The sequence below is a fragment of the Hyaena hyaena genome, unplaced genomic scaffold (genome assembly GCF_003009895.1).
Source record: "Hyaena hyaena isolate Hyena2069 unplaced genomic scaffold, ASM300989v1 scaffold_1129, whole genome shotgun sequence".
NCBI lineage: Eukaryota > Metazoa > Chordata > Mammalia > Carnivora > Hyaenidae > Hyaena > Hyaena hyaena.
This window is the reverse complement of record NW_024081761.1, coordinates 206,246-232,710: the sequence shown is the minus strand read 5'-3', so window position 1 is coordinate 232,710 and position 26,465 is coordinate 206,246. Positions and strand designations below refer to the sequence as shown.

Sequence of the window (26,465 nt, the reverse complement as noted above, 5' to 3'; positions counted from 1 at the left end):
GCAGGAATGCAAAGAGACTGGAGAAGGGGTGGGGTCTCCCAATAGGACTTCTGGGAAAAGGATCCTGGGAATTTTTGCCAGAAACTGAACTGAGATTCCAACTCTGAGAAGTTGGGGGTGGTTTGGTTTGTGTTGGGTCAGGCCTGTGATTGGACTGCAGAGTCTGCTAGGGAGGAGGAAAGCAGAAGTAAACACAAGGAGCCAAGGGGAGGGGGGATGCCCTCCCTACCCTCACGCCCACCCCAGTGCACACCCACCCAGGCCTGCAAGAGGGTGCAGCCACTAGGCTGGAGAGGATCAGTGTGTGTAAAGGGTGATAGTAACAGATGGACCCAAGGAGCTCTCTACCCCAAGTCGACCTGCAAGGCCTCCAGGGACCCACTTGCCAACAGCTGGACTTGATCACTGGCTTGCAAAGTGAGATCACGCATCTGGTGGAATAACAAGCAGGCTTTGCTCTCTGGCTGTTTGTAGAGGATTTTCACAGCAGTGGCTAGAAAGTAGAAGGCCACTATCTGGACCCTTGAGTTTTCTTAGAAAGGCACAGCACAGGGGATTCCACCCCTGGGTGGTTTGCAGGACAGTGATGGCCCTTCGGCAAGCATCTGCTCTCCTGGTTCTATTCCTTGCGTCTCTTCGGCTCCCGCCACAGTGTGCCCAGGACCCGGCCATGGTGCACTACATCCACCAGCGCTTTCAAGTCTTGGAGGTAGGTGGCATCTGTGCACCTGATCTGGGGAACATGCCTCCCGGAAGTCACGTTATCTTACCCCTTCTTCCCTCTCCACTGGGATGCACTTTCCCCACATAGCAAATGATAAATCCATTGCGAATTTTTTTACCGTCTAGTGGTTCAGAGCACTGGCTCCAGAGCCCAGAATGTACCACTCCCAAACCTTAAGCAGGACTTCACTCTGTGCTATGATCTGACAGTTTTTCTCATCTATAAAATGGGGATGATAATAGAATTTACCTCCTATGGCTATTCTAAAGACTTAATAAATTAATGCATACTTAGAACATTGCCTGGCATGGCAGTAATGTTGCACAATGTTGTTATTCCATAGTTTAATATTTTAATTATGAAAATTAAAAATTTGGGTCACTTTTTATTCGTATTTTACTGTATCAAGATGATAGTAGATGCTAGCCTTTCCATTTGTATTTTTATGATAAAATATTAGGATGCTGTAAAAAGTTATGATATTGTATCAAGAGGCTACATCTTAGCTCCTTTGCCAAACTGCACTTGGGTTTAAAAATGAGTAGATTTCATGGGTGCCTAAGTGGCTCAGTGGGTTGAGCGCTGACTCTGACTCAGGTCCTGATCTCATGGTTTGTGAGTTTGAGCCCCACATCGGGCTCTGTGCTGACAGCTCAGAGCCTGGAGCCTGCTTCAGATTCTGTGTCTCCCTTTCTCTCTCTCTTCCCCTCCCCCACTCATTCTCTGTCTCTGTCTGTCTGTCTCCTTCTCTCTCTCTCTCTCTCACTCCCCCACAAAACAAGAAATGAGTAGATTTCAGCTGTGTTAGAGAGAAAGTATTGGGGTCCCCTTCTCCATGGGTTGCAGCTGCCACTTCATTAAACTTTGTAAAACCCACCATTTTTGCAGCTTAGACAGGCTCCCAGGCACAAATGTAACCCTGTCCCCTAGTCTTTGGCATACCCCCTGGCATTGCCATTATTTCATACTCAATTGCTTTGCTTTTGTACAAGTTAAATTTTGATAAATTCTTTACCTTCTTCCAAAGACATTTTTTCCCAAAGATACTTTTATTTCCCATATTTATTTTCTGTATCTTCTTGAAAAATATTAAAGTCCAAATTAGTTGATCATCTAGTTGAGTAAAATAATTCCAAAGAACAGGCTGAACGCATTTCCTAATGTTGTCCAGCCAACCCGCTGAGGCCTGGGGGCAGAGAACCCGATGTTTCCAGGCCAGTGGCCTCTTGCTGCTGCCTTCCTTGCTTTCTCCTCAGATAGCTCCTCCCCTGTGTGCCTCCTTGAAAGTGCCAGAATTAGGCTCAACTATGGTCCCTCTGCATTTAGCACCAACTTGCCCTGGGATTAGCGCCAGCCAGAATCCTGCAGTTTTCCCTCAATTCCTGAAAAGTTTATCTGCAGACAAGGTTATGAATGTGGATTTTAAAAAGATAGAGATATGGTTCGTATAGATCTTCCCACCCTGGTCAAGACTTGGAGGGGAAGTCAAGTCCCAGGTGACAGTCACTGTTGGCCAATGTGGACACTTACAAACTAATACAATACTCACCCTGAGGGATTTGTGGCAGAGGGGTCAGAATTAAGAGGATAGGTTTAGGAATTTCTCTCATTCCCCCTCTCCCTCTCTTCTTCTCTCTTTCTCTCTTTTCTCACCTAGCCCTCTCTCTTTCCCTTCAAAATGAACAATGTTACCAACTGCTGTTTGGAGCATAAATTTTTACAACTTTAATGGAGAGCATTTTGATAAACTGCCTAATGAGCTTTAAGTACACATACTCTTTGACCTAGCCACCCCATTTCCATTCTTCATTCATTTTATTCTTTCTGTCAGTAAGTGTTTATTAAGTACTACGTGCTAGGCCTTGTGCCAGGGGCTGTGGATGGAGCTTTCTTCTGGAAATCTACCCTAAGATAATAACCAGATAAGTACATGAAGAAGTAAATACAAAGATTGTTTTCAGCATTGGTTGAAAGCAAAAATTTGAAAAGTACATGAAAGTCCATCAAAAAGAGTCTAATAGAATAAATAAGAAGATATCAGTTCAATAAAATTCTGTATCATTAAAATTATTGTATAGATATCTCTTAATTAGCATTGAAATAGATTCACAGTATATCAGCAAGTGAAAATATGTTACAAAACATACAACATAGTAAAAACTACATTTAAAAATATATAATTACATATGTATGACTAAATGCATGGGAAAACTTTTACAAACTGATACACTAACATATCAGTGGAATTTTGAATTAAGGGATTGAGGTAATTTTTATTTTCCCCCTTTGTGATTATTTATATTTTATTTTTTATTAAATTTTAAGTTTATTTATTTTGAGAGAGAGAGAGAGAGAGCACAAGGGGGAAAGGGGCAGAGAGAGAGAGAGGGAGAGAAAGAGAATCCCAAGCAGACTCCGCACTACCAGTGCACCGCCCAATTCAGGGCTCAAACTCATGAACTGTGAGACCATGACCTGAGCCAAAGTCGGGCGCTTAACTAACTGAGCCACCCCTGATTATTTATATTTTTAAAATATTTTAAAATAGTTGGTCAAAAGTCTGACTTCAGCTCAGGTCATGATCTCACAGTTTGTGGGTTCGAGCCCCTCATCGGGCTCCGTGCTGACAGCTCAGAGCCTGGAGCGTGCTTCTGAGTCTGTCTCCATCTCTCTCTGCTCCTCCCACGCTCACTCTCTGTCTCTCTCAAGTATAAAATAAAACAAAAAAAATTTTAAAAGTATTTTTCTGTGAATGATAGCTATTTATATTACTTGGCCAAAAGTAACTAGCAATAATTTGAGAATTTATTTTCTGACTGAAGCAAGGACTGGAGAAATGCACCCAGGCAACGAGGGCATACATTCAAGACTTCCAAGAGTTTTCAAAAAACATATCTGTTATGCTGGGAAGATGTCAGACCTCCACCAGTGAGTATAAGAGTGCGGTGGCAAACCTGGCCCTGAGAGTCGAACGCGCCCAACGCGAGATAGACTACCTGGAGTACCTGCGGGAAGCTGATGTGTGCGTGGAATCCGAGGACAAGGCCCTGGCAGAAAAGCTCATCCAAGAGGCTGAAGAAGAGAAAAAGATCCAGACTTTGCTGAATGCAAGTAAGAAAACCATGTCTTTTACAGCCCCTGTAGGGACTCATACTCAGAGACACAGCCTCAGCACGGATAGGGGTCTCACCAGGTATGAGAGTAGGAACCAGATGTGTGGTTTTGGGTGCAGGCTCTGGGAAGGAAACCTTAGCAGGGAACGGGTGTCTGAAGGAAAAAGGCATTCTCAGAAAGCAGTTTTTCCTTTCACAGAGAGTTCCTGAAGCCCCCATAGAAGATCAAGGCCTCGGTGTCAGAGGTCAGCTCAGGAAGCACATCTCCAGATAGATCTTGGTTTGGAAGAGGTGTGTGGTTCCAGATCCTTCTAGGGAGGGTGGAAGGTTGGTGGATTCTTCCAGTGCTCTGAGAGTAGGCAGCAGCTGCTAATGTGGCAAGAAACAATCTGAAATTGTAAATGACATTGGTCAACCCTGAGGGTTGAGGACTGTAGTGAATCATTGCTGTGTGTGTTGTCAGGATGGTGACACCTAGGGGATTTTTCTTCCATCTTGGGATCCTATTCGAATCCTTTCCAAGCCATTAAGAATAATGGTTAGGAGCTCAAATTATACTAACGAGTATCAAGCAAGAAAACCATAAACAAGAAAGAAAATTTCCTGTGCATGAGTCCGTTTTATTAAAACAATGAGGGAGACAAGTTGCCCAGCTCAGAGTCTGTATTCTGAGATGGTTTCACCTTAAATAGGAAAACTTTATTTATGTGTTAAATATGTCTGCCCCAAATGTGAGAAATTCCATTAAGGAAATAAGATAAAAGCTGAGTGTCATCACTGTGTTAAAGGTTGCATATATCGTCTCAGTGTAATCCTCATAAGAACTCCATGGGTCATCATAAGAAGGATCTTCCTAAATGAGGTGACACCTGATCTGAGTTTTGAAACAAAACACTAGAGAAGAATGAGCAAAGGGCACCTGAGGTGAGGGCACAACGTACTGAAGGCATGAGAATAGAGAACACTTCGGCATGTAGGTCGGCAGATACGTCTGAGTGGAACCTCAGTGGGGGAGGTGCATTTGGGAAACAAGAAACAAGATTGAAGGGTCTAATGAAGGACCTTGCAAGCAAAGCTCAGGGGGTTGAACTTGATTGGAAAAATGATAGAGAACCACTTAACAGTTTTCAGCAGGGACATGACATGAAGGAGGAGGGCAAGGCTAGAGAAAGGAGACCAATGGGGGACTAGCACAGCAATTGGCACAACACGGGATGGTGTCTGCATTAGGTGTCATTGAGACAGAGAAGAGCAGATGGATTTGAGAGCCATTGAGAGTTGGAATCCACATGGCTTGGTGACTGATAATTAAAGGTGAAAAATGAGTGAGAATGATGAGTCCAGGACACTTCCCAGATTTTTGGCTTAGGTCATTGAGTGGTTGGTCTCAAATATTGAGATAAGAAACCCAGTAGGAGTTTTGGAGCACTTATTACTCTACTATTTGTTTTTTCAGAGTACTTATTACTCTGAAATCTTCTAGTTCATTTATTTGCTCACTGCTTACTTTCTGCCTCTGTATCTAGAATGTTAGCTCTGTATAATCCTGTGCAATGCTGTGCCCCAGTGCCTAGAACAGAGTCTCTGTTCAACACATATTTGTCAGTGAATAACTAAGTGAACAAATGAATGAATGGATGGAGAGATTGTCAGCATGGACAGAGGGGTTATTAGGTTTTGATAGAAAGGAGAACATCTTATCCCTGAGGCAGAAGACAGAGAGAAGGGTGCCTACCTATAATATGAAGCAGTTGATCAAGCTGGTTGAATGAATAAATGATCCTTTTTGGCCTTGACATTGTCTTGAGATGAATCACCCTCCCAGAGGGAGCAACTGGGGATAAGCATGGGGTGGGGGAAGGAGGGAAAGAGTGGGTGTGATCCAGGAGAGAATGAACAGAGGCTGCCTATAAAGCTGATGAGGCGGATTGGATACTAATGTGCCTGAGCTGTCATGCCAAGGGTCAGGCAGGACCCCAATCCTGAACAGTGCTGCTAGATTAGATCCCTGAGATGCTCCTGGTCTCTGGACTTGCTAAGCCCCTCAGGCCTTGGGGTTGCCCCTTTCTTCTCCAGCTAGAGCCCAGCAGAGGTCCTGATTCCAAGCTTGCTGCAAACCCTTTGAACCCTTATCATCTGCCTTATCCCCCAGACCCTGGAGGCCTGAAATATTCCCTCTCCCAGCTCCATGGTGAGTGAAAACTTTCAACTTTTCAGAGGTTGCTTCTTCCATGCCTGTTGCCTCTGGAACCCTCGTTTGATGATTCATTGGTTTAAGATTCAACACTTTTGACCTCTACTGCTGGACGCGCCCTGTGCTGCACAGAAGGGATAAAGGCATGAGCAGAACATGTCTGCCCCCCAAGCTTCCTTTCTTACTGCTCTTCTTGCCTCTGGTCTTGCCTCCTATCTGCTGTCACACAGACCTCCCCTCCAGATGAGATTAATCCTTTTACTCCTCTGTGTAGAATTATCAACACCAAAATTTCTATTGAAATCTCTTGGCCTTTTATATGGGGAAGGCCCTTTAAGAAGGGACCCAAGTTCATTCCAGCTGCTTCTTCTCTTTACCCACATGCAGTTGCAATTAAATATATATATGTAGTTTTTCTTATTCCCCCTTTTTGACTCAGAAATGCTATGAATTCTCTGTGAATCCCTTCTGCCAGGCAGGTTGGCCTCTGGTGCTCCTGGAGCAGCTCATTAAATCCTCCAAGTGAGCATTAATACTCTCAAGCACACATATCAACCAGACCATGAACATACAGACATCTTCATGTCTTTATTCACAGAGTCTAGATCAGCGTGGCCCATGGAGGAGGCTGTAAAAATTGCCTACAGAAGAGATACTGATGGCAGAGTCCCCTCAGAGCTTAATTTAGGGGAAGACAAACCTGTAAACAATCACAACCACATGATTAGTATTGATGTATTATTTTCAGAGTTTCTGTGCTCAAGAATAGACTCTACTGTTTTGTATTGTGCCCATCCCCCACTTTTCCTTTTTTTTTTCCATTTATTTTTTCTTTAAAAAAATTTTTTTTTAGCATTCATTTATTTTTGAGAGGGCTAGAGTGCGAGGTGGGGAGGGGCAGAGAGAGAGGGAGACACAGAATCTAAAGCAGGCTCTAGGCTCTGGGTCAGCATATGGCCCAACATGGAACTCAAACTCAGAAACTGCGAGATCATGACCTGAGCAGAAGTCGGACGCTTAACCGACTAAGCCACCCAAAAGCCCCTCTTTTTTGCCATTTCTGTTAGTAACTATATCTATCTTAGTTTTCTAATGCTGAGTAACAAATTACTGAAGATTTACCAGCTTAAAAAAAGGTACATTTATTATTTCAGAGAATCTGTGGGTCAGAAGTCTAGGCTTCACTTCCCTTTGTTCAATGTCTCAGGAGGTCAAGTTATTAGCTGGGCTACATTCTCACCCAGAGCTCAGGGTCCTCTTCCAAGCTCACTGAGGTTGCTGGCAGAATTTACATTCTCACGGCTCTAAGACTGAGGCCCTCGGCTTCTAGAGGTTGCCCATTTACATCACCAGTTCACAATGTTGCTTCTTCAGGAAGTACCTAGTCCTCTTATGAATTTGTATGTGATATAAGCCAGGCCCACCCATAATAACCTTCTTTGGGGTTAGCTCAGAATCAGCTGATGGGACCTTAATTATATCTGCAAAATCCCTCCACCTTTGTCTTGTTATGTAACCAAATCATGGGTGCTATCCTGTCATTTTCTCAGATGTCACACACAGCCAAGGGGAGGGGTTTATGGAGGGCAAGTCCACCAGGGGAGGAAATCTTGGAGGCCATCTTAGAACTCTGCCTACCTCGTGCTCTAGTCCACTAGGCCTAGCTGGTGCCACCAATTATGTGTACAGACCTTCATCCTATCTTCTAACCTTGGCCAGAAGGGACTGAACCAGCTACAGAGCTCACACTAAAATCCTTTAGATTCAATCAACACCCTTGTGTGGCCAGGGAGGGATTGTCACATCACATACACACTGTCTTCTAAAGAGAGTTTCTTTTGGGGGGGCACCTGGGTGGCTCAGTCTGTTAAGCATCTGACTTCTGCTCAGGTCATGATCTCACAGTTTGTGAGTTCAAGTCCCGCATCGGGTGAGCCCCACTACTCTCTCTCTCCCTCTCTCCCTCTCTCTCTCTCTATCTCTCTCTCTCCCCACTCTGCCCCTCGTGGGATTCTACCCTGTGTCTAAGGAGACTTCCAGAAAATTTTGACATCCATCTAAATGGTTTGCTTTTATTCCTGGAATATCTCTCGGTCAACTAGGAAGGGTCAGATACTGAGGATGATAAATAAGATAGAATTGTTCTGTAATGAAGCCATTTCCTATAGAGCTGTTCTCAAGTCTTTAGGCTTTATTTAGAGACAATCCACAAATGGCGTTCACGTGAAAGCAGCAATCCCAGGGATGTTTTGGGGTTAGGTCAAATTCTTAAATCTTAACTCTGACACACATAGGTTCTCTCTTCCTCTCTCCTTCACTCTCCATCTCTCTCTCTCTCTCTCTCTCTCTCACACACACACACACACACTTTAGAATGTAATGAATGAACATTGCTATACACAATCCAGCTTATATTTAAAAGTCATTCCAAGTCTTTGGCACTCTGTTATAAGTAAAAAGAAATTTTGCATTGCACGTGGCAACTGAGGGCAAAGCACATTGCCTCAGATACCCAGATTGAGAATTTATCTAACAGTTTTTTTGCAGATTCCAAAGGCAGCATTCCTGTGCAGATAAGAGTATTAACCTCTTTTTAACTTGCAAATAGCTTGTGAAGAAAAATTCTAAAGGCAGTCAAAACAAGCCATTATAGCAGATTTTATTTTATTTCCTGTTTCAGCACAGCAACTTTTATTGCAAGACTGCATGTAGGTGACCTCAAATAACCCTCTCTCTCCTGAATTAAAAAACTCCTATCTTTTGTTAGATCATGTTTCAAAAAGAAAATCTGTTGTCACACATTTAAATGCCTGTGGGATCCATTCAGGTATTTTAAATGTGCCTGCCCCATATTCAAAGCCATTAAAAACAAAACGAAATAAAAACAAATCAAAACAAAAAACCCTGGCAGCCAAACAGAACATCTCTGTGAGTCAATTCCCAACCAAAGTCCATTAGTTTGTGACAAGGAGCACAAAACATTAAGAGAGGTGTAACTCTAATTTTCGACAATGTATTTACTATAAAGGAGGGAATTGAGACTATACACACAAGTATATGTGCAGGACAGAGAGTGTTTGTGCACTCACTTGTGTATGCACACACATCGTCTACCAAGAAGTTGCTGCATTATGGGGCCGGCAACACCAGAGGTGTATGTAACGCTTATCTTGGGCCATCTCCTGCAGGGTTCCATAGGTCACTGTGCTGGGTCCGGAAAGGCCTATATACACAATGCTTCTTCTGTTTATCCATCTGGAAGGCCTGCAGTCTAAGAAGATACCTCCAGTCCCATCACTATGGATACTAATAGAAGGTCCCAAAGTTGTTTTGCTGAGGGCTTTCAGCCCCAGGTAGAGTGAGCACCCATTCACTCTCTCTATAACTCATTCATTTGCTCACTCATTCAGCAAGTGTCTAGTGAATTCCAGGTCTCCGTTGGCATGGTGCCAGGCATTAGAGATGGAGCACTGAATAGGGTAACATCCTTGTCCTCAGGAAGCTACAGCCAAGTGGGGAGGCCATCTAAACAAACCCAGGGTAACAGCCGGAGCGATGACTGCTCTCACCAGAAGCACAAGGGGCAGGCGCTGAGTAATTTAGCAAGGTCAGTGTTGCTGTGGAGATGGGTGGGGAGGGACTGTGGAATTTGGAAAGTAACCCTCAAGCCGAGTTTTAATAATGGAAAAGAACGATTTGAATGGAGAATATAGTAGACGCTGCTGTAAGCAAATGGAAAGCCTGCAGAAGCACAGAGACCTAATGGCACTTCGTGCTCGGATCTTAGGTGGAGGAAGAAGTCGTGGAGAGCAGATGAAAGAATGGGGCAGGAGCTTTCTGCTAAGCCAGTTCACGCTGTCAAGCTGTGGGGAATGAAAATAATGTGACTCGTGGTAGCTAATATTTACTGAGTGCTCATTATGAACTGAATGATCTTTAAGAATTTACCTTATTGGGTTATCTCATCCAATTCTCATGGCACCCCTATGTATACGTATTATAGTTATCCCCCACTTTGTACGGGAGGAAATCAAGGTGTGGACAGAAGAGCAATCCACCCAAGGTCTCACAGCCAGTTGATGTAGGAGCTGGGATTCAGACCAAGGCTGACTCACTCCTACACATTCTAACCCCTCCTGCCCTGTTGTCCCTGCTTAAGAGTGGTGAGCATGGGTGTGTCAGGGCTCAGATGGGGGTTGGGGAAGGTCATTCTGGCCACTGTGCAGGAACAGACTGGCAGTAGGGGAAGATGGGTGTGCACAGGAGGGAGAGGCAGAGCCAGGTAGGCCATCTCCAAGCCTATCATGGAGGTGCTCTAGGTAGGAGCCTTCTGTTATGAAACTCTGTGCTTGAGCCCAGGAGGCCTGGCTGCTTGTGATCTTGTTGTGGGACACATATGAAGACTATGTCCTTCCTCTTGGTCACTGTTTGATGATGATTCCTACTCACAAACAGATTACTTTAAGTCATTCTTATAAACCCTGGCCAAGAAGGGTTGATTTTTTTCCTCCTGCTTCCTTGGTTTGTAATTCTTTGCCTTTCCTTCATTTACTTTATTTTCTAATTTTTTAAAATTGTTATTCTTTATTTACTTATTTTTACTTTTGAGAGAGAGGGGGGCAAGGAGGGGCAGAGAGAGGGGGAAACAATCTCGAGCAGGCTCCTCACTGTTAGGGCAGAGCCAGGTGCAGGACTCAAACTCACAAACCACCAGATCATGACTTCAGCCAAAATCAAGAGTCTAACACTTAACCCACTGAGCTCCCATTTACATTTAAAACTAAAACACTCCTCTCTGTCCCCCATGAGCTAGCAGAAGAGTTCCACACACACACTTTTCCTGTGCTAGAAGTCTCAGAAGCATCTGTTTGGCCCTCATCTGACCAGTTACCATATCCAGTACATACTTCCTTCTGAACATCCCTCAAATTTATTCTTTCCATCTGCACTGTTCTTCTATCATCTCTGGTCCCAATTATTGCAGGAGCATGCTAACCAAGCTTCCTGCTGCCAGTCTGTCCCCATTCCAGGGCTCCATCCTATATTGCCACCAAGGTTATGTTGCTAGACTTACTGCATCATTGCTTTATCAACTTTGATGGTAACCACAATCTATGGGGTAAAGCACACCCCATTAAATAATATAAAGAAAGCCCTCTGGGGCACCTGGGTGTCTCAGTCAGTTAAGCATCCAACTTTGGCTCAGATCATGATCTCATGGTTCATGGGTTCGAGCCCCCCATCAGCCCCTTGTGCTGACAGCTCAAGTCCTGGAGCCTGCTTTGTATTCTGTGTCTCCCTCTCTCTCTGTCCCTCCCCTGCTCACACTCTGTCTCTCTCTGTCTCTCGAAAATAAATAAACATTGAAAAAATTTTTAAAAAGAAAGCCCTTTACAACTTGACCGCAACCTAGTTTTCTTTAATTTTTTTTTTATTCTCCATGAAAGTGGCATCTGCTGATTAAGTAAAAGCTATTAATATCATATATACTATATTTACTATATTTACCTTTCTTGTAAAAAGGTAGGTAACAGGGGTGACTGGGTGGCTCATTCGGTTAAGCGTCTGACTTTGGCTCAGGCCATGATCTCACGGTTTGTGGGTTCGAGCCCCGTGTTGGGCTCAGTGCTGACAGCTAGCTCAGAGCCTGGAGCCTGTTTCAGATTCTGTGTCTCCCTCTCTCTCGGACCCTCCCCTTCTCACACTGTCTTTCTCTCTCACTCAGAAATAAATAACATTTAAAAAACATTTTTTTTTAAGTAGGTAACATGCCAACAGCTGAACACATGAACTTTGAATGTTTCTCAGCCTCATCTTATGTCACTACTGCCTGTCCCCATCCACCCAATACTCTATGCTGTGTCTGACGTGCTAGTCTGAAAACATAAAATATAGTTCATGCACCCCTGCGTTATTCATACTATGTTCTCCAAGTCTATCACAGTGCCTGGAACAGAGTAGAAATCAATATTTTCTGGCCTTGAGGAATAGTTTATTAGAAAGTAGAGGCAACTATTTGCCAAAGAATGCTTTAAGCCTTTTTGTCTGTTATGTTGCCCAAAGCCCACAACACCTGTGCCAAGGGGATACCATTATGACATTTTAGATGATGAAACTATAACGCATAGTTTCATGCAGCCCTGTATCCCTCCCACTTTCCAGCTGGGAGCGTGCTCCCCTGTCCCAGACACACTAGGTTCATCTCAGCCTCCATTTCTGCTCTCCATCTCCCCACCCCCACCCATGTCAATTCTCTGCTGCCACAAGAATGCTGCATAACAAACCACTCCGTAACTTAGTGGGTTTAAACGATAATCATTGATTATTTCTCAGGAGTCTACAGGGCAGAAGGGCAGTTTGATTGGTCTGGGCCAGGCTTGGCTGCTCTTGGCTCCCCGGTGGCACATGGCCCAGGGGATGGCTGGTTGAGGATGGCCTCAACTGGGATGGCTTGTGTCTCCTCCACGTGGTCTCCCTGATCTTTCAGAAGATGAACCTGGGCTTGTTCCCTTAATGCAGGCAGACCTCCGAGGAAGGAGGCACAAGCACACTGAAGGTCTGGTCCCTTGTACTGAATTCTTTTGGCCAAAGCAAGTTCCAAGCGTGGCTCTGGAGTCTACACTTCCGCTAGAACCTCTGATAGCATCTCATAAGGCTTTTGGTTCTAATGGTCCTGGAAACAGGCAGTAATCAAGATCAGTTTCTAGGTATGAAAATTTCTATGTGGAAGCAGTAATTGGGCATTAGTGTTTTGATGGTTTTTAGGCTGCTGCAAAGTTCCATCAAGTTCAGAAGAGCAAGTCCTAGACTTTGAGACAGGAAGGATGAGAACAGGATGAAGTGAGATTTATCTCACAGGAAGAAGCTGGGGTACAATGTTAAAATGACTCTGTTTTCCAACCAAGAAAATGAGGGAATGGCAGTACCACGCCTAGAAACTGAGAACATTTCCATCCCTTTTTCTTTGGTAAGAATGTTAACAGGTAGAAAATAAAGAAAAAAAACCACTATGCAAGAAAAACTCTCAAGCACCAGGTCATCTTTTAAATGAAAAATGCGTTAAAACAAAAAAGTTCATAATTATAACCTTGGAATGCTTAAATGTTGCAACAGTCAGATAATTGGTTCAAAATGGAGATGTTTGATCAGAAATTCCTCAGAGACTGTTCCCTTCAACGCCTCACTTCCCATGAGTGTTGACCAGCCTGGACCCTCTAGGACAGCATTGTCAAACTTTCAGTTTCAGGAAACTTTTACATTTCTAAAAAATTACTCAGGACTCCAATGAATTTTTCTTGATGTACTTCATGTCTATTGACATGTACCATATTCATAATTAAAATAGAAAAATGATGATGTGTGCCAGATGCTATTTTAGGACAGGACACACAACAGTAAAAACAACAGATTAGACAAAGCCTTGCCCTTGTGTGGCTTAGATTCTTTTGAGAGGAGACAAACGATAAGTGTGTTAACAGCTACATGTAAAGCATGTCAGATAGAAGATAAGAAATACCGTGGAAGAAAGTCAGCTAAGGTGTGGAGGTGATGAGAGCTGGCCGATTCCAAAAGGAAGCATCTGAAGGAGGCTGGCTGTGTGGGATTCCAGCTAGAGGGACCCCATGGTGGAAGCAGGCCCAGCTCACACTCGTCGTCACACATCTTCCAGGCTTCCGCACACTCCTGTGAAGTTCCCAACTTGATGTGGAGGAACAGAGCCATGCAGCCTATCAGTCATGTATCAAGTCTGTTTTCTTTCTCACAAGCTGCTGCTAATCACCAGTAAAGGGAAGTGGTCAGCGTACCACACTGGGTACCATGGAATATTGTGAAGTTAGAACCCAGAAAAACCTCTAATATAGATTTACCAAAGACTTCTGTAGGACTCCCCAAAACCAGCATATAGAGCACTTTTTGTCTGCTAGGCCCTTTAAAAGCCCTGGATTCACAGGCCTGCAAAGCCAAATCCTCCTATGGCTCACTGAGTACCATTTCACACAAGCCAGCCTTCCCACTTTCCTGCCCTCCATCTACCCAGGCACTCAGGAGGGTGAACTAGCACCTGCTAATGTCTGCACATACCTCTTGCTCTTCGCATCTATCTGATTTCTAAGCTGGCATTCCATGAGATGGGATAGTAAGTTTGGACACTGATTAATACTGCATTTTCTGAATCAAATGTATTCCTGAGTTTGTGGACAGCAAGCAATAAGAGATTAAATAGACAGGATATATGTGGTGGGTCCCAGGCGCTATGGATATGAACATGAATAAGACACGGCCCCTATGTAAAGTGCTTGCTAGGAAACAGAGTGAGTAAGCAAATCCAGTTCAGCACCAGAACGGCTCAGAAAGAGACCTGCACAGAGTGCTTGAAACACACACAAGGAGGAACAACTGATGGCCCTGCAGGAGCCAGACAGTTTGGTTTCGAAGGGCCAGTAGATGCATCCCAAGTGAGTGAAGATACATATGGAAAGCTAAGGAAAAATATGGGCAAAGTCTAAGACTTGTAAGAGGTCATGGCAGTTGGGTGACCAGTGACCAGCCCAGTGTGGTGGGGAAGTGCCAAGAGGAAGTCACATGAAGGACCCTGAGTGCTGTGCAGAGATAGCTGAAGCTTACTCTGGAGGCAGAAAGCACAAGACAGCCCTAATTTCTAGAACAAATTAAGTCCACGCTGACAATTTCCTTGTTCTATAGCTCGAAGCTTTTTTAATTAATTGCTCATCTGAGAGCTTCCATCTTTGTCATCCTGGAGCCTAACATTATACTGGCACTTGATACGTATTGACTAAGGTTTATTAACATGGAGACAATCCAGGTGGTTGAAAAAGTCAAGTTTTATAGCACAGAATTTCAAGAAGCAGCCAAAATACTCATGGTTTTAGAGGAGTTCTCTTTTATTTATTTTTTTAATGTTTATTTTTGAGAGAGAGACAGAATGTGAGTGGGAGAGGGGCGGAGAGAGAGGGAGACAGAATCCAGAGCAGGCTCCAGGCTCTGAGCTGTCAGCACAGAGCCCAGTGCGGGGCTCAGACCTACCAGAGATGAGATCATTACCTGAGCTGAAGTTGAACACTCAACCAACTGAGCCACCCAGGTGCCCCTGCCATTCTCCTTTTTTTAAATGAATTCATCCCTCATTTTTCCCAAGCAAACCTGTTTCCCTTCTCTGTTGCTCTCCTGTGCATTCCATCACCCTTAGCCTTGAGGGCTCCTTCCATCTACCCAGTTGCTAAGACCTGACCCCTCTTTTCCTAAGGTTTGCCCTAATCCTTACCCATTTTCCCATGTCCATCATTATTTGGATATCTCTGATCTGGGCTGTACCTACAGACTCTCTACCTGTTTCCCTGTGCCCCCTCTCTCCCTCCCTTAAACACCTGCCCCCCCCCCAGGCCACTCTCCACCAACATCCAGATCATGTTTCCTAAACATAACCACAGGGGAGTTGCATCACTCCTTATAGAGGGACAAGTCTCACCAGGTCTGGAGAGTATTGCCATTAAATAAGGGAAAAATTATTTTAAAAATTCAAATAAGTGATATTTGTTTATGATGTCACTGTGAGTCCTTGGGCCACATTATATCCTAATTGCTTGTCTCCAATTGTGCTTGAGGGAAAACCACAGATTTGCATTCTCTGATTTGCAGGTGGAACCTTCCTTGTCATTGTCTCTGTTAAATAATTTGCATCTTTGTTGAGTTCAAAGATTTTAAATTTATTTCCTTCCTCAGTCTTTTTCTCCTGCTAATTATCTCTCTCTCAAGAGAAGCACAGCAGGGACTTCTAACTTACCCTTTTACTCAAACACTAGAAGTATATTTTCTCCAAATTCCAAAAAGAAGAGGAATTTATAAAATTCATAGACTTCCTGCCCTGAAGACACTCTAGAGAACTCCCAGCCTGAATCCCTCATTTCAAGGCGAGGATAGGTAAGGACGGATTGACCAAGGGACTTTTAGGGAGACACATGGAGAACCAGGGATGGGGTTCAGAGCATTCAGGTCTCTGACTCCCAGTGCTGGGTTCCCTCTACAAAGGAAGAATAAGAGGAGCACAGGGGCAATTGTCTGTTTGTGCACTCTCACAACCGGCTCTGCTTAATCAAAACCATCTATCAACACTCTCTTGTTTTGCTCTTTCTCTAAGGATTCTGCATAGAAAGGAGGAATAGAAGGAGAAAGAAGAATGGTTGTATTAGTTTCTGCTGTATGTTAAATGAACATTTTCTCACTTATGAGACATTGAATGTGCCTTGTTCTTAGCCATAGTTCCCCTCTGTAGCTGGGCTGCAAGCCTGCTGATGCTCCTCCTGGAGGGATGGCCCTTCCCTGGGGCTGGCTGGAGGGTTCCCCGTGGGCCCTGTCTCCAGGTTCACACTGAGCTGGGAGGACCCATAGCCATGTGACCTTCCAAGTAACTTATCCAAGCCTTTCTTTCCATTTAGAAAATGGAGATTGAAATATTTACCACTTAGGCTTATTGCAAGAACTAGACAATTTGATGTAAATGAAGTATCACCATACCAAGCACATTATGTGTATTTGTACATATTTATTAACTAACTTCTCAAGGCTTTGTGCTTGTTCTCCAATCAGAAATAGTTTCTGAGCTTCTCTAGTGGCCCACGGACCCCTCCTCTTTCCCATTAATGACATCTGTGAGCAGTTGCAGTTGCAAGCTTAAACTCCCATTCATTCACTCATCCTCTGTGATCACCCGAGAGCGTGAGAAGAGGAGAGCATCCACAGGAGACAGACTCTGCTTGGGAAGCTGAGAAAAGGTATTCTGCGCCTGGCAGAGACAAAGCCCTGGTAAACAGGGCAGCTCCCTCCTTCCCCATCCAGCCACAGCCTGGAGCCCTCCACCCCCACCCCCACCCAGGGCTCACCTGGTGGGGGACCTTCCATTAGCTGTCCTGCAACCCATAAGGTTTAATGCAGTTGGCCCAGGCTTCTCTGCCTTCCCTAGGGCCTGGCTTCCTATACATGAATTTCCCCTTATCTGTGGTTTTGCCTTCCACAGTTTCAGTGACCACTGTCAATTGCGGTCTAGGAATGTCAGAAGGTCAGTAGTAGCCTAACACTGTGTCCCAGTGCCTATGTCATTCACCTCACTTTGTTTCATCACATTGGCATTTTATCATCACACACCATCCTAAGAAGTCTGAGTACAGTACAGTAAGATACTTTTGAGAGGGACAGAGACACCACATGCACATTACTTTTATTACACTATATTGTTATCATTGTTCTATTATATTATTAGTTATTGTTAATCTCTACTATGCCTAGTTTATAAATTAAACTTTATCACAGGTATCCATGTATAATGTATAGGAAAAAACATAGTGTGTGTATTTATATATATACAGGCATCCACTGGGTCTTAGAATGTACCCATCACAGATGAGGGGTGATGACCGTAACCAAGCTGAAGTGGACCCAGAGGCCACGGGGAAGCGATCCCTCTGGCTGGCAAAGCATGTCACCAGGGGGATATGGTGGCAACTGGTGGCCAAGAGACTTCTATAGCTTGTCCCAAAGTCTGTCCCTGACCATGATGGAGACCAGGCAAGGCCTCTGGGCATCTGCGAGCAGCCAGTGATGACCTGACCATGGAAAAGACTGACCTGCTGAGGTTCGGCTCTTCCCGGCTAGAGTTGTTCCCCATACCCACTCCTGCCATTTGTTCTTTGACAAGAACCTTGTGTCAGATTTCTCAATGAAATAATGGATTTGAAAGTATCGTAAAGGCTTTAAAGTACTTTACAAATTATTATTTACTTAAGACAGGCCTGTGGTCAGAACTCCAGATGCTCGGTACTATGTAGGCCCTAGAAAAACATCTGTTTGAATGAAGCTATTTCCCTCATTAATGCAATAGTTATTGAACCCACAAGGCACTGTGTTAGGCAGTAGGAGTATGAAAGTAAACATGAAAACAAAAGCCCTACTTTGTGGAGCTTATTGTCTAGTGGAGGAGGACAATAAGCTAATAAATAAAACGAATGACATAATTACAGAATATGACAAGTGATCTCAAGGAAATAAGAAAGATGTTGTGGTAGGTCATTTTAAATTTAGATGCAATAGTCACAGGAAGCCCCTTAGGGAGATGATATTGAAACTAAGATTTGAAGGATGAGAGGAGCAGACTGTGGGAAGATCAAGGAAAAGAATACCCGAGACAGGAAGAATCACAAGTACAAGAGCCATGAGGCAGAGACAAACCTGACATGCTCGTGGAATAGCAAGAGAGCCAGTGTAGTCACAACACAGTGAGCAAGGGGGCAGGGAGTGGAGGATAAAGTCCCACAGGCAGGCAGCTGCATATAATGTATGTACTTTAGTACAGAGTAAGAGGTTAGGATTTTATTCCAAGAGTGATAGAATAGGCTTAGCAGGTCAGCCACATAACTTATGTTTTTAAAAAGATTACTTCTATTGCTTTGTGGAGAACATATTATAGGTAAGCCAAAGTAAAATTGGAGGGAAAATTAGAGACCACTGTCATGGTCTAGGCAAGAGGGAAGAATTCAGGGAGTACAGGGATGAATGCTGGGAAGAGGAAGAAAGAAATATATTTGAACATTTTTAAAAAATTTAATTTTTTTTAATATTTATTTTTAAGAGAGAGACAGAGCATGAGCAGGGGAGGGACAGAAAGAGAGGGAGACACAGAATCTGAAGCAGGCTCCAGGCTCTGAGCTGTCAGCACGGAGTCTAATGCGGGGCTTTAACTCACAGACCACAAGATTACGACCTGAGCCGAAGTCAGATGCTCAACTGAATGAGCCACTCAGGCACTCCTTGAGCATTTTCATTTAAGTACATAATTTAAAGATTAGTTTTACTATCAGAACTTGGTGGTGGTGGGGAGATGGAGAGGAGTTAAGAATGACTTCTAGGGGTGTCTGGGTGGCTTGGTGGCTCAGTTAAGCTTCCGACTCTTGATATTGGCTCAGGTCATGATCTCACAGTTGTGAGATGGAGCCTCACATCAAACTCTGAGCCAAACGTGGAGGATTCTCCATGCTGGGCATGAGAATCCTCCTAGCATTCTCTTTCCTTCTCCCTCTGCCTAGTTTCCCCTTCAAAAAAAAAAAAAAAAAAAAGAATGACTTCTAGATAAGAAACTTTGTCGATGTTTTTTGCTTAAAATGGGAAGAGTAGGGAGAAAAAGAGATTGTGATATAAAAATAAGAGTTCTATGTTGAACAGGTTAAGTTTGAAGATATCCAAGTAGGGCTACTGGCACGCAGTTGGATAAGTGAGTTTGGGACTAAGTAGACATCCAGATAGGATGTCATTCCAGAGGCAACTTCAGAATTCATCATTAATTGGAATATACATGATATGCAGAGCCATGAGATAGAATGAGGTGGTTCAAAAAGTGATTATAGACAGAGAAGGGGTGTGAGGACAAATCACTTATGGGTGGGAGAGGAAAAGGAACCAACAATGAATGCCAAAAAAAAAAAAAAATCCAGAAAGATGGGAAGACAAACAAGAGGAGGCGTGTTCCAGCATCCATCCAAAAGAGTTTCAAGGGGAGGTAGTGATCATGTAATCAAATTTTGCTGAGAAGTTGACTAAGATGAAAACTGAGAACTCACCCTTGGGTTTGGCAGCATGGAGGTCATTGGTGACCTTGACAAGAACTGATTCTGTGGCTTGGGGAGGGAAGTTTAGATCAGTAGGGGGTCTGAAGCCTGATTAGAGTGGCTTAGGGCATAACTGGAGGTGAGGAAGCTCCTCCTTCAAGGGGTTTTATCATAAAGTGGAGGAGAGAAATAGGGCATGCTAGAAAGCAAAATAAGAAGCAAGATCTTCATATGAAGGTAAGGAGGGTATGATGGAGGCTTGAAGAGGGAAGAGAAGGTATAGTAGTGGATGATGAATTGATTAAGGAACTGTGGTAGGATTGTTAGCCAAACAGCTGGCAGTAACAAGAAGTTTGCTGAAAACTTGCTTACCTCAGAACCTCTGGGACTTCTCTGGGTGTGCACCTCTCTTCCTTGTGTCTAGTTTCTCTCCCTTCCCCCTGTTTCTGTCCTCTGATTCTAGGTAGTCCCCAGTTGGCCTGGAGAACCCAAACATTTATTAAGAAGAAAATGACAACCCATCAGCCTATCCAGCTTCTTATACCAAAGCCTTTGCAAAGACTTGAGGGAAACCCCCAGAGGGCTCAGTTGTCCCAGAGAGATTGTTACACACCATATTCCACCACCACATGCTCCAGCAGTCAAGGAGAGAGGCCCATACTCTTCACATGCTCTTGTTAAGACCATTCTGTCCTTCCCATGATACAGACCTGGGCAGAGTTTGAGGGATGCCCACAGGATTCCTCATGCTCCTAGTAAGCCACCACTCCCTATCTCTGTAACTCAGCAGATTGTCTAATGGTGCAGTCCCAAAAAGTTTATCATTGGAGCTGATGACTCAGTCCTAATGGATCCTGAAATGACCAGTGGAATTAATTTCATCTTGGCCCATATCCCTCTTTAGCTTGGACACCATGAGAATTCCAAGACACGAAGGTCATCTGGAAGATAGCATATTTAAGGGCCAGGTCGAAATGGCTCACATGACTTCTGTCCACATCCCTTTGGAGAGAACACAGGTCAGTGGGTGCAGCCTAAGTACAAAGAAAGCTGAGAATATAGAAGTAGGGAAGAGAAAAATGAAATGGCATTTTGGCGAACACAGACACTGTCACTGCCATAAGCAGAGAAGAAGCAAGTAGGAGGCACACACAGAGACTGTAGTGACACAAAGATCAAGGGCAAAGAAATCTTCAAGAAGGAGGAATTGATCCGTACCGTCATGCTATGGGAAGATCAAGTAAGATGTGAATGTAAAGGTCTGAGTTTTCAGTTTGGAGGTCCCCAGTGACATTATGGAGGATGGTTTCTGTGGAGTTATTGTGAAGCAAAAGTTGGGAGGTGAAGAGGTGGACCCAGAGAGCAAACTATTCTGGAGGAGAAACTATATAAAATGATAGAAAGAGTGAAGTAGCTAGAAAATGGTGCCTGAGAGAGAATTGTTTTTTAATATAGATAAAATGTTAATAAGCTAAGGAACTAGCCATGAAGGAGAAATTAAAGATAAAAGAAAAGAGGCAATTCATTGAGGGAGTCAAGAAGCCAGGAAAGAATGAGATCAGAGCACAAGTGAAAGAATTAGTCTTGGACAGGAGGAATGACTTGGCCTCTTCTAAGATGTGTGGGAGGGTGGTAAGGGTAAGAACAACTTAAGAGAAATTTTAAGTGAAGGACAGGAGGTGGAGGCACTTCATGTCTGGGGGTATTTATTTTTTCAAAGGAGTTAATCTGCTGTTAGTGAAGAGACTGATGGAGTAGAGTTTGAGTGTATGGGGCTGGGATTTAGATATGTGCTATGAGGAAGATAGGGAACTAACCATGGAGAGAGCAGTATGTAATTAGGACTCAGCTGAGGATGGAGATGCCCTATGTGCGAGGTCTTCTCTACCACATTCAAGTCTCTGGGACAGAGCCAGAGGTTTGAATTCATTCAGGGCTAGGGATTTTTGTAGAGTAGATATTGTGGAATAACTAGGGGTTGGTGGGTAAGGGTGCTGGTGAGAGGGGTATTACAGAGGTCCAGGTTGGATAGGAAAGGAAGCTGACAGCCTAAGAGAAAGCAGAGGTCAAGGGACTTCAGGGCCCAGGGAAATGAAAGAGCAAAGGAGGTAAGAACAAAGAAGTGAGAAATGGAAAGGTAAAGTAGTGTCGCAGAGGGTAGGATAGTAGAGTTTTACATTTCTTATAGGGAATAGTTCCAGGGGATTGAGTGGGGGGAGGTTGTGCCAGGAATCCAGAGTATGAGCATGGAGGGGGTCACTAAAGTAGGTTGAAAGCAAGGTGCTGTGGAGCTGAAGAGGCTGGAAGTGCTCAGGCTGTTAATGCATACAGGTAGTGTCCTGGAGAGCTCTCAATGCTTTAGACTAGAAGGAGTTAATAGCATGAGATACAAAAAAGGAAGGATTTTTTTTGTTTATTTATTTATTTGGGGGGAGGGTGCAGAGAGGGGTCCCAAGCAGGCTCTGTGCTTGATCCCTTAAACTATAAGATCATGACCTGAATCAAACTTAAGAATCCAATGCTTAACTGACTGAGTCACCCAGGCACCCCAAGAAGGGAGGGTTTTTGCATGAAGGAAGGTAGAAGAGCTGGAAAAATGTAAACTGCCCCCCGCCCTTTTTAACTTCATCTTCCTCCACCTACTTTACAGCCTTATGATCCTGTTTGGATTCTAGAAATATTCTCCTAATTGATTTCCCTGATTTTGGTTTCCTCCCATGTATCCATCATACACAGACCTGCCAGTTTAAGTAAGCTTGACCATGAATCACACTTGTTCAAAAACTTCAATAGTTCCTTACCTGCCTATAGAATAAAATCTATGTTCCTTAGCCCCACCCTGAATGTCCCAGGCACAGAACTGGTTTCTTTTTTTTTTCTTCAATGTTTTTTTAATTTATTTTTTGAGACAGAGAGAGAGAGCACAAGCATGAGAGGGACAGAGAGAGGGAGACATAAAATCTGAAGCAGCCTCCAGGCTCTGAGCTAGCAGCACAGAGCCTGATGCAGGGCTCGAACCCATGAACCATGAGATCATCACCTGAGCCAAAGTCGGATGCTTGACCCACTGAGCCACCCAGATACCCCACAGAGCTGCTTTCAATCTATTTTGTTTTATGCATCTAGTTTAAGGCAACAGCAAGTACTTAGTTTATACTGGTTTAAACTCTGCACTACTTTCCTAACACTAATCAGGAAGGACTTTCCCAAAAGTGGTTTTGTTAACTGTGAGAATGTTATTACCAACCACTTCTGAATGGCATCCTTCAAGGGTCAATTCAAATGCAGATTATCCCCTTCCTTAAATGACAGCATAATTCTCTGTCCTTTTGTAAAAAATTCACTTTAAGTTTCATATTGTAGTTAGTCAGGTACCTATTAAGCAAGAGCCATTCTTGATTTATTACTGCACCTCAGCCTATTGCACCGCATAACATCTAGCTCAGTACCTTGCCTTTTGTAGGTATCCATTGTCTGCTGACCAAATGGGTACATTCATGAATAAATAAATGGATGGATGAATAGAGTACTTACAATGTTCTAGTAGTATTAAGGGCCAGAATCCTTCACTAGAAGGTGATCTCCTCAAGCATTAGGATTGATATTATATTTTTTTTATCCTCAATACTTTCTTAGCATGGTTCTGGGAGAATTGTAAGCTAAGTATACAGTAGATCTCCAGTAAGATCTTTGCAAATGGAATTGAACTAGGTGGCTTCACACCTAAGTGATTATCTCACTGTATCAACCCCAAGAAAGTGAACAGGGTCTTTGCCCCAGCAAATAGCTGTTTATATCCTGACTTGAGTAAAGTGTTGACTCTTATAATTGGAAAGCAACTCTCTTAATAGAGACCCATTTATTCATGTAATTCTTTGATTCTTTGAACCATACAATAAATTGTGATTGATCTATGTGTGATAAGTTTATTCTAGACACTGAAGGGAAAAAAAAGCAATCAGTGTGAACAGACACACGAAAAGATGTTCAACCTCACTAATCATCAGGGAAATACAAATCAAACCCACAAAGAGCTACTGCCTTACATCTGTCAGAATGGCTAGTATCAAAGAGATAAGAAATAACAAGCATTGGCAAGGATGTGGAGTCAAAAAGGAACCCTTGTGTGCTATTGGTGAGAATGTAAATCATTGTAGCCACTGTGGAAAAGAGTAAGGAGGTTCCTCAAAATAGAGATACCATATAATCCAATAATTCCACTACTGGATTTTTACCCAAAAATACCCAAAATACTAAATTTGAAAAGATATGTGCATCCCTGTGTTTCTTGCATCATTATTTACAAATGCCAAAACCTAGAAGCACTTAAGTGTCTACCAATAGAGGAGTAGATAAAGATAGGGTATAAATGTACAATGAAATATTACTCTGCCATAAGAAAGAAAGCAATCTTGCCATTTATGACAACATGGATGGACCTAGAGGGCATTATGCTAAATGAAATAAATCAGAGAAAAACAAATACCATATGATTTCATTTATATATGAAATCTTCAAAAAAAAAAACCGAAACAGACCCATAAGTACAGAGAACAAACTAGTAGTTCGGGGGGGAGGGGTGCAAAATGGGTGAAGGGGAGTGGAAGGTACAGCGTCCAGTTAAATTAATGTGATGAGGATAAAAGGCACAGCATAGGAATATAGTCAATGGTATTGTCATAGGACTGTATGGTGACAGATGGTGGCTACACTTCCTGTAAGCAAGCCTAACATATAGACAAGTTGAACCACTATGTTGTACACTGAAACTAATGTTATATTGTGCACAAACTATGCAATAATAAGCAGGGGGGGAAAGGAATCTGTGAGAAGAGCAGACATCTCATGTTTACAAAGTTCCTCTCCTTTTTCTCCTGTTTGGCCAGGCTGTGACAACATGTTGATGGGCATAAAGTCTCTGAAAATAGTGAAGAAGACTACGGATACACACGGCTCTTGGATGAAAGATGCTGCCAGCAATTCCCAGAAGGTTTATTTCCTACTTGGATCCAGAAACAAAACTCTGTGGGAATTTGCAAACATGCGGGCATTCACAGAGGATAGCACCAAGCCAGCCCCGCGGAAGCTCATCCTAACGCATTCCTGGCAGGGAACAGGCCACGTGATCCACAAAGGTTTTCTGTTTTTTCACAACCAAGGGACTCTCAATGAGATAATAAAGTATAATCTTCAGAAGAGGACTGTGGAAGATCGAATGCTCCTCCCGGGAGGGGCAGGCAGAGCGCTGGTCTATCAGCACTCCCCGTCCACATACATTGACCTGGCTGTGGATGAGCATGGGCTCTGGGCCATCCACTCAGGGCCAGGTATCTACGGCCATTTGGTTCTCACAAAAATTGAACCTGGTACGCTGGCAGTGGAACACTCATGGGACACCCCCTGCAGAAGCCAGGATGCCGAAGCCGCATTCCTTTTGTGTGGGGTTCTCTATGTGGTCTATAGTTCTGGTGGCCATGGCCCTCATCGTGTCACCTGTGTCTTTGACCCGCTGGGCACTATTGGTGAGGAGGATCTGCCCAAACTGTTCTTCCCCAGGCGACCAAGAAGTCATTCCATGATCCATTATAACCCCAGAGATAAGCAGCTCTATGCCTGGAATGATGGAAACCAGATCATTTACAAAGTCCAGACAAAGAGAAAGCAACCTCGGGAGTAATACATTACAGCAAGGAGGGAAAGCACTGTGGCTGCGGACGCTGCTCTCCAGAACATTGAGGCCATAGCCCCTTTACAATATCGTATCCCTCTGATCAAAACAGGCATAGGGCGTAGAAGCGGGCTTGCATATGCATCCTTCCCTGGATGTTGTGGCCTGAGGTATCTTCCAAGACCTTAGATGAGAGTCTGTCATTCAGACATTTTCCACTTCCATCACCCGTCCAAACCTGCTGGCTCTAAGGTCTTCCAAGGCCTTCTCAAGGCCTTCCACATTCTGATCTAGTGTATGTCCATCCTTTTCTTTACTCCCCTCAGCCAGGAATTAGAAATGAAGGCCACCTTCTAGTACTCCTGGCCTCCCTCCTGGCCTTTCCTGAAGCTCTTTCCTCTTTCATAAATGCCTGTCGATATTCTTCCATTTGTCACTGGACCATAAAATACAATCAATCTCTTCCTGATGTTGAATCTCTGTTTCCCTAGCTCTGCCTCTCCACCAAGCTGAGTAGCTACAATAGTGAAGCAAAACCATTCACATGTGAATACCACATGCCCGTTACAAAGTGTTTGCATCTATGGACATCGTTTAATCCCCATCCCATGTCTTCTTCTGAGACATGCAGAAGTCTATCATTGCCAGTTAAGAGATGAGAAAAGTTGAGGTGAGCCAAAGTAACACAACCGCAAAATGAAAATAGGGCTGGAAGGTACTTCAAATCCCACAGTCTTTCCATTGCCCAAGGAAATGCATGTTTGCTCACCAAACCTTTTGTAAGCTGTACATTCATCATTTCATCCTAAAAATAATGGTCTGCCCCCTTTGGCTGTTTTTCATGTCTGCACAAAACCTTCCTATAAGCCTTCAAAAGCTACTTCCTCCAGAAAACCAGCCTAAGGGTGAGGACCTCACCTGTAGCCTCATCTTGTTTTACCTTCCTCTGTGTCTCTTTTCTTGCTAGAAACACAATAAAACTGACACGAAGCAAATAACCCTCATCAGGTTATATTTGCTACATGCCCTTGACATACAGGCTCTCAGGAAGTGCTATCTGTGCTGGGATTCCCTGTGAAGCTCCCCAACACACTGAGGCCCTTGGTGAAGATTCTGGAATCTGGATGGAAGCCAGGTAGCAGGCAAGTGGCTC

The 26,465-nt window shown here is 43.7% G+C and overlaps 1 protein-coding gene across 1 annotated transcript; it reads left to right on the top strand.

The window, feature by feature from the left end:
* Nucleotides 1–293: 293 nt before the first annotated feature.
* Nucleotides 294–25,781, top strand: OLFML1 (olfactomedin like 1). Its single transcript, XM_039222431.1, has 3 exons — nucleotides 294–709; nucleotides 3,547–3,835; nucleotides 24,531–25,781. The coding sequence occupies exons 1-3, from the start codon at nucleotides 587–589 to the stop codon at nucleotides 25,319–25,321; spliced, it is 1,203 nt and encodes a 400-aa protein (XP_039078362.1). The 5' UTR covers nucleotides 294–586; the 3' UTR covers nucleotides 25,322–25,781.
* Nucleotides 25,782–26,465: the final 684 nt, after the last annotated feature.

What these genes read in the sequence shown, in the direction of transcription:
- OLFML1 (XM_039222431.1), top strand. Translation starts at nt 587, where the DNA reads ATGGCCCTTCGGCAAGCATCTGCTCTCCTGGTTCTATTCCTTGCGTCT. An exon ending in AGCGCTTTCAAGTCTTGGAG is followed by an intron (nt 710 to 3,546) that starts GTAGGTGGCATC and finishes TTCTGACTGAAG; the next exon opens with CAAGGACTGGAGAAATGCAC. An exon ending in CCAGACTTTGCTGAATGCAA is followed by an intron (nt 3,836 to 24,530) that starts GTAAGAAAACCA and finishes CTGTTTGGCCAG; the next exon opens with GCTGTGACAACATGTTGATG.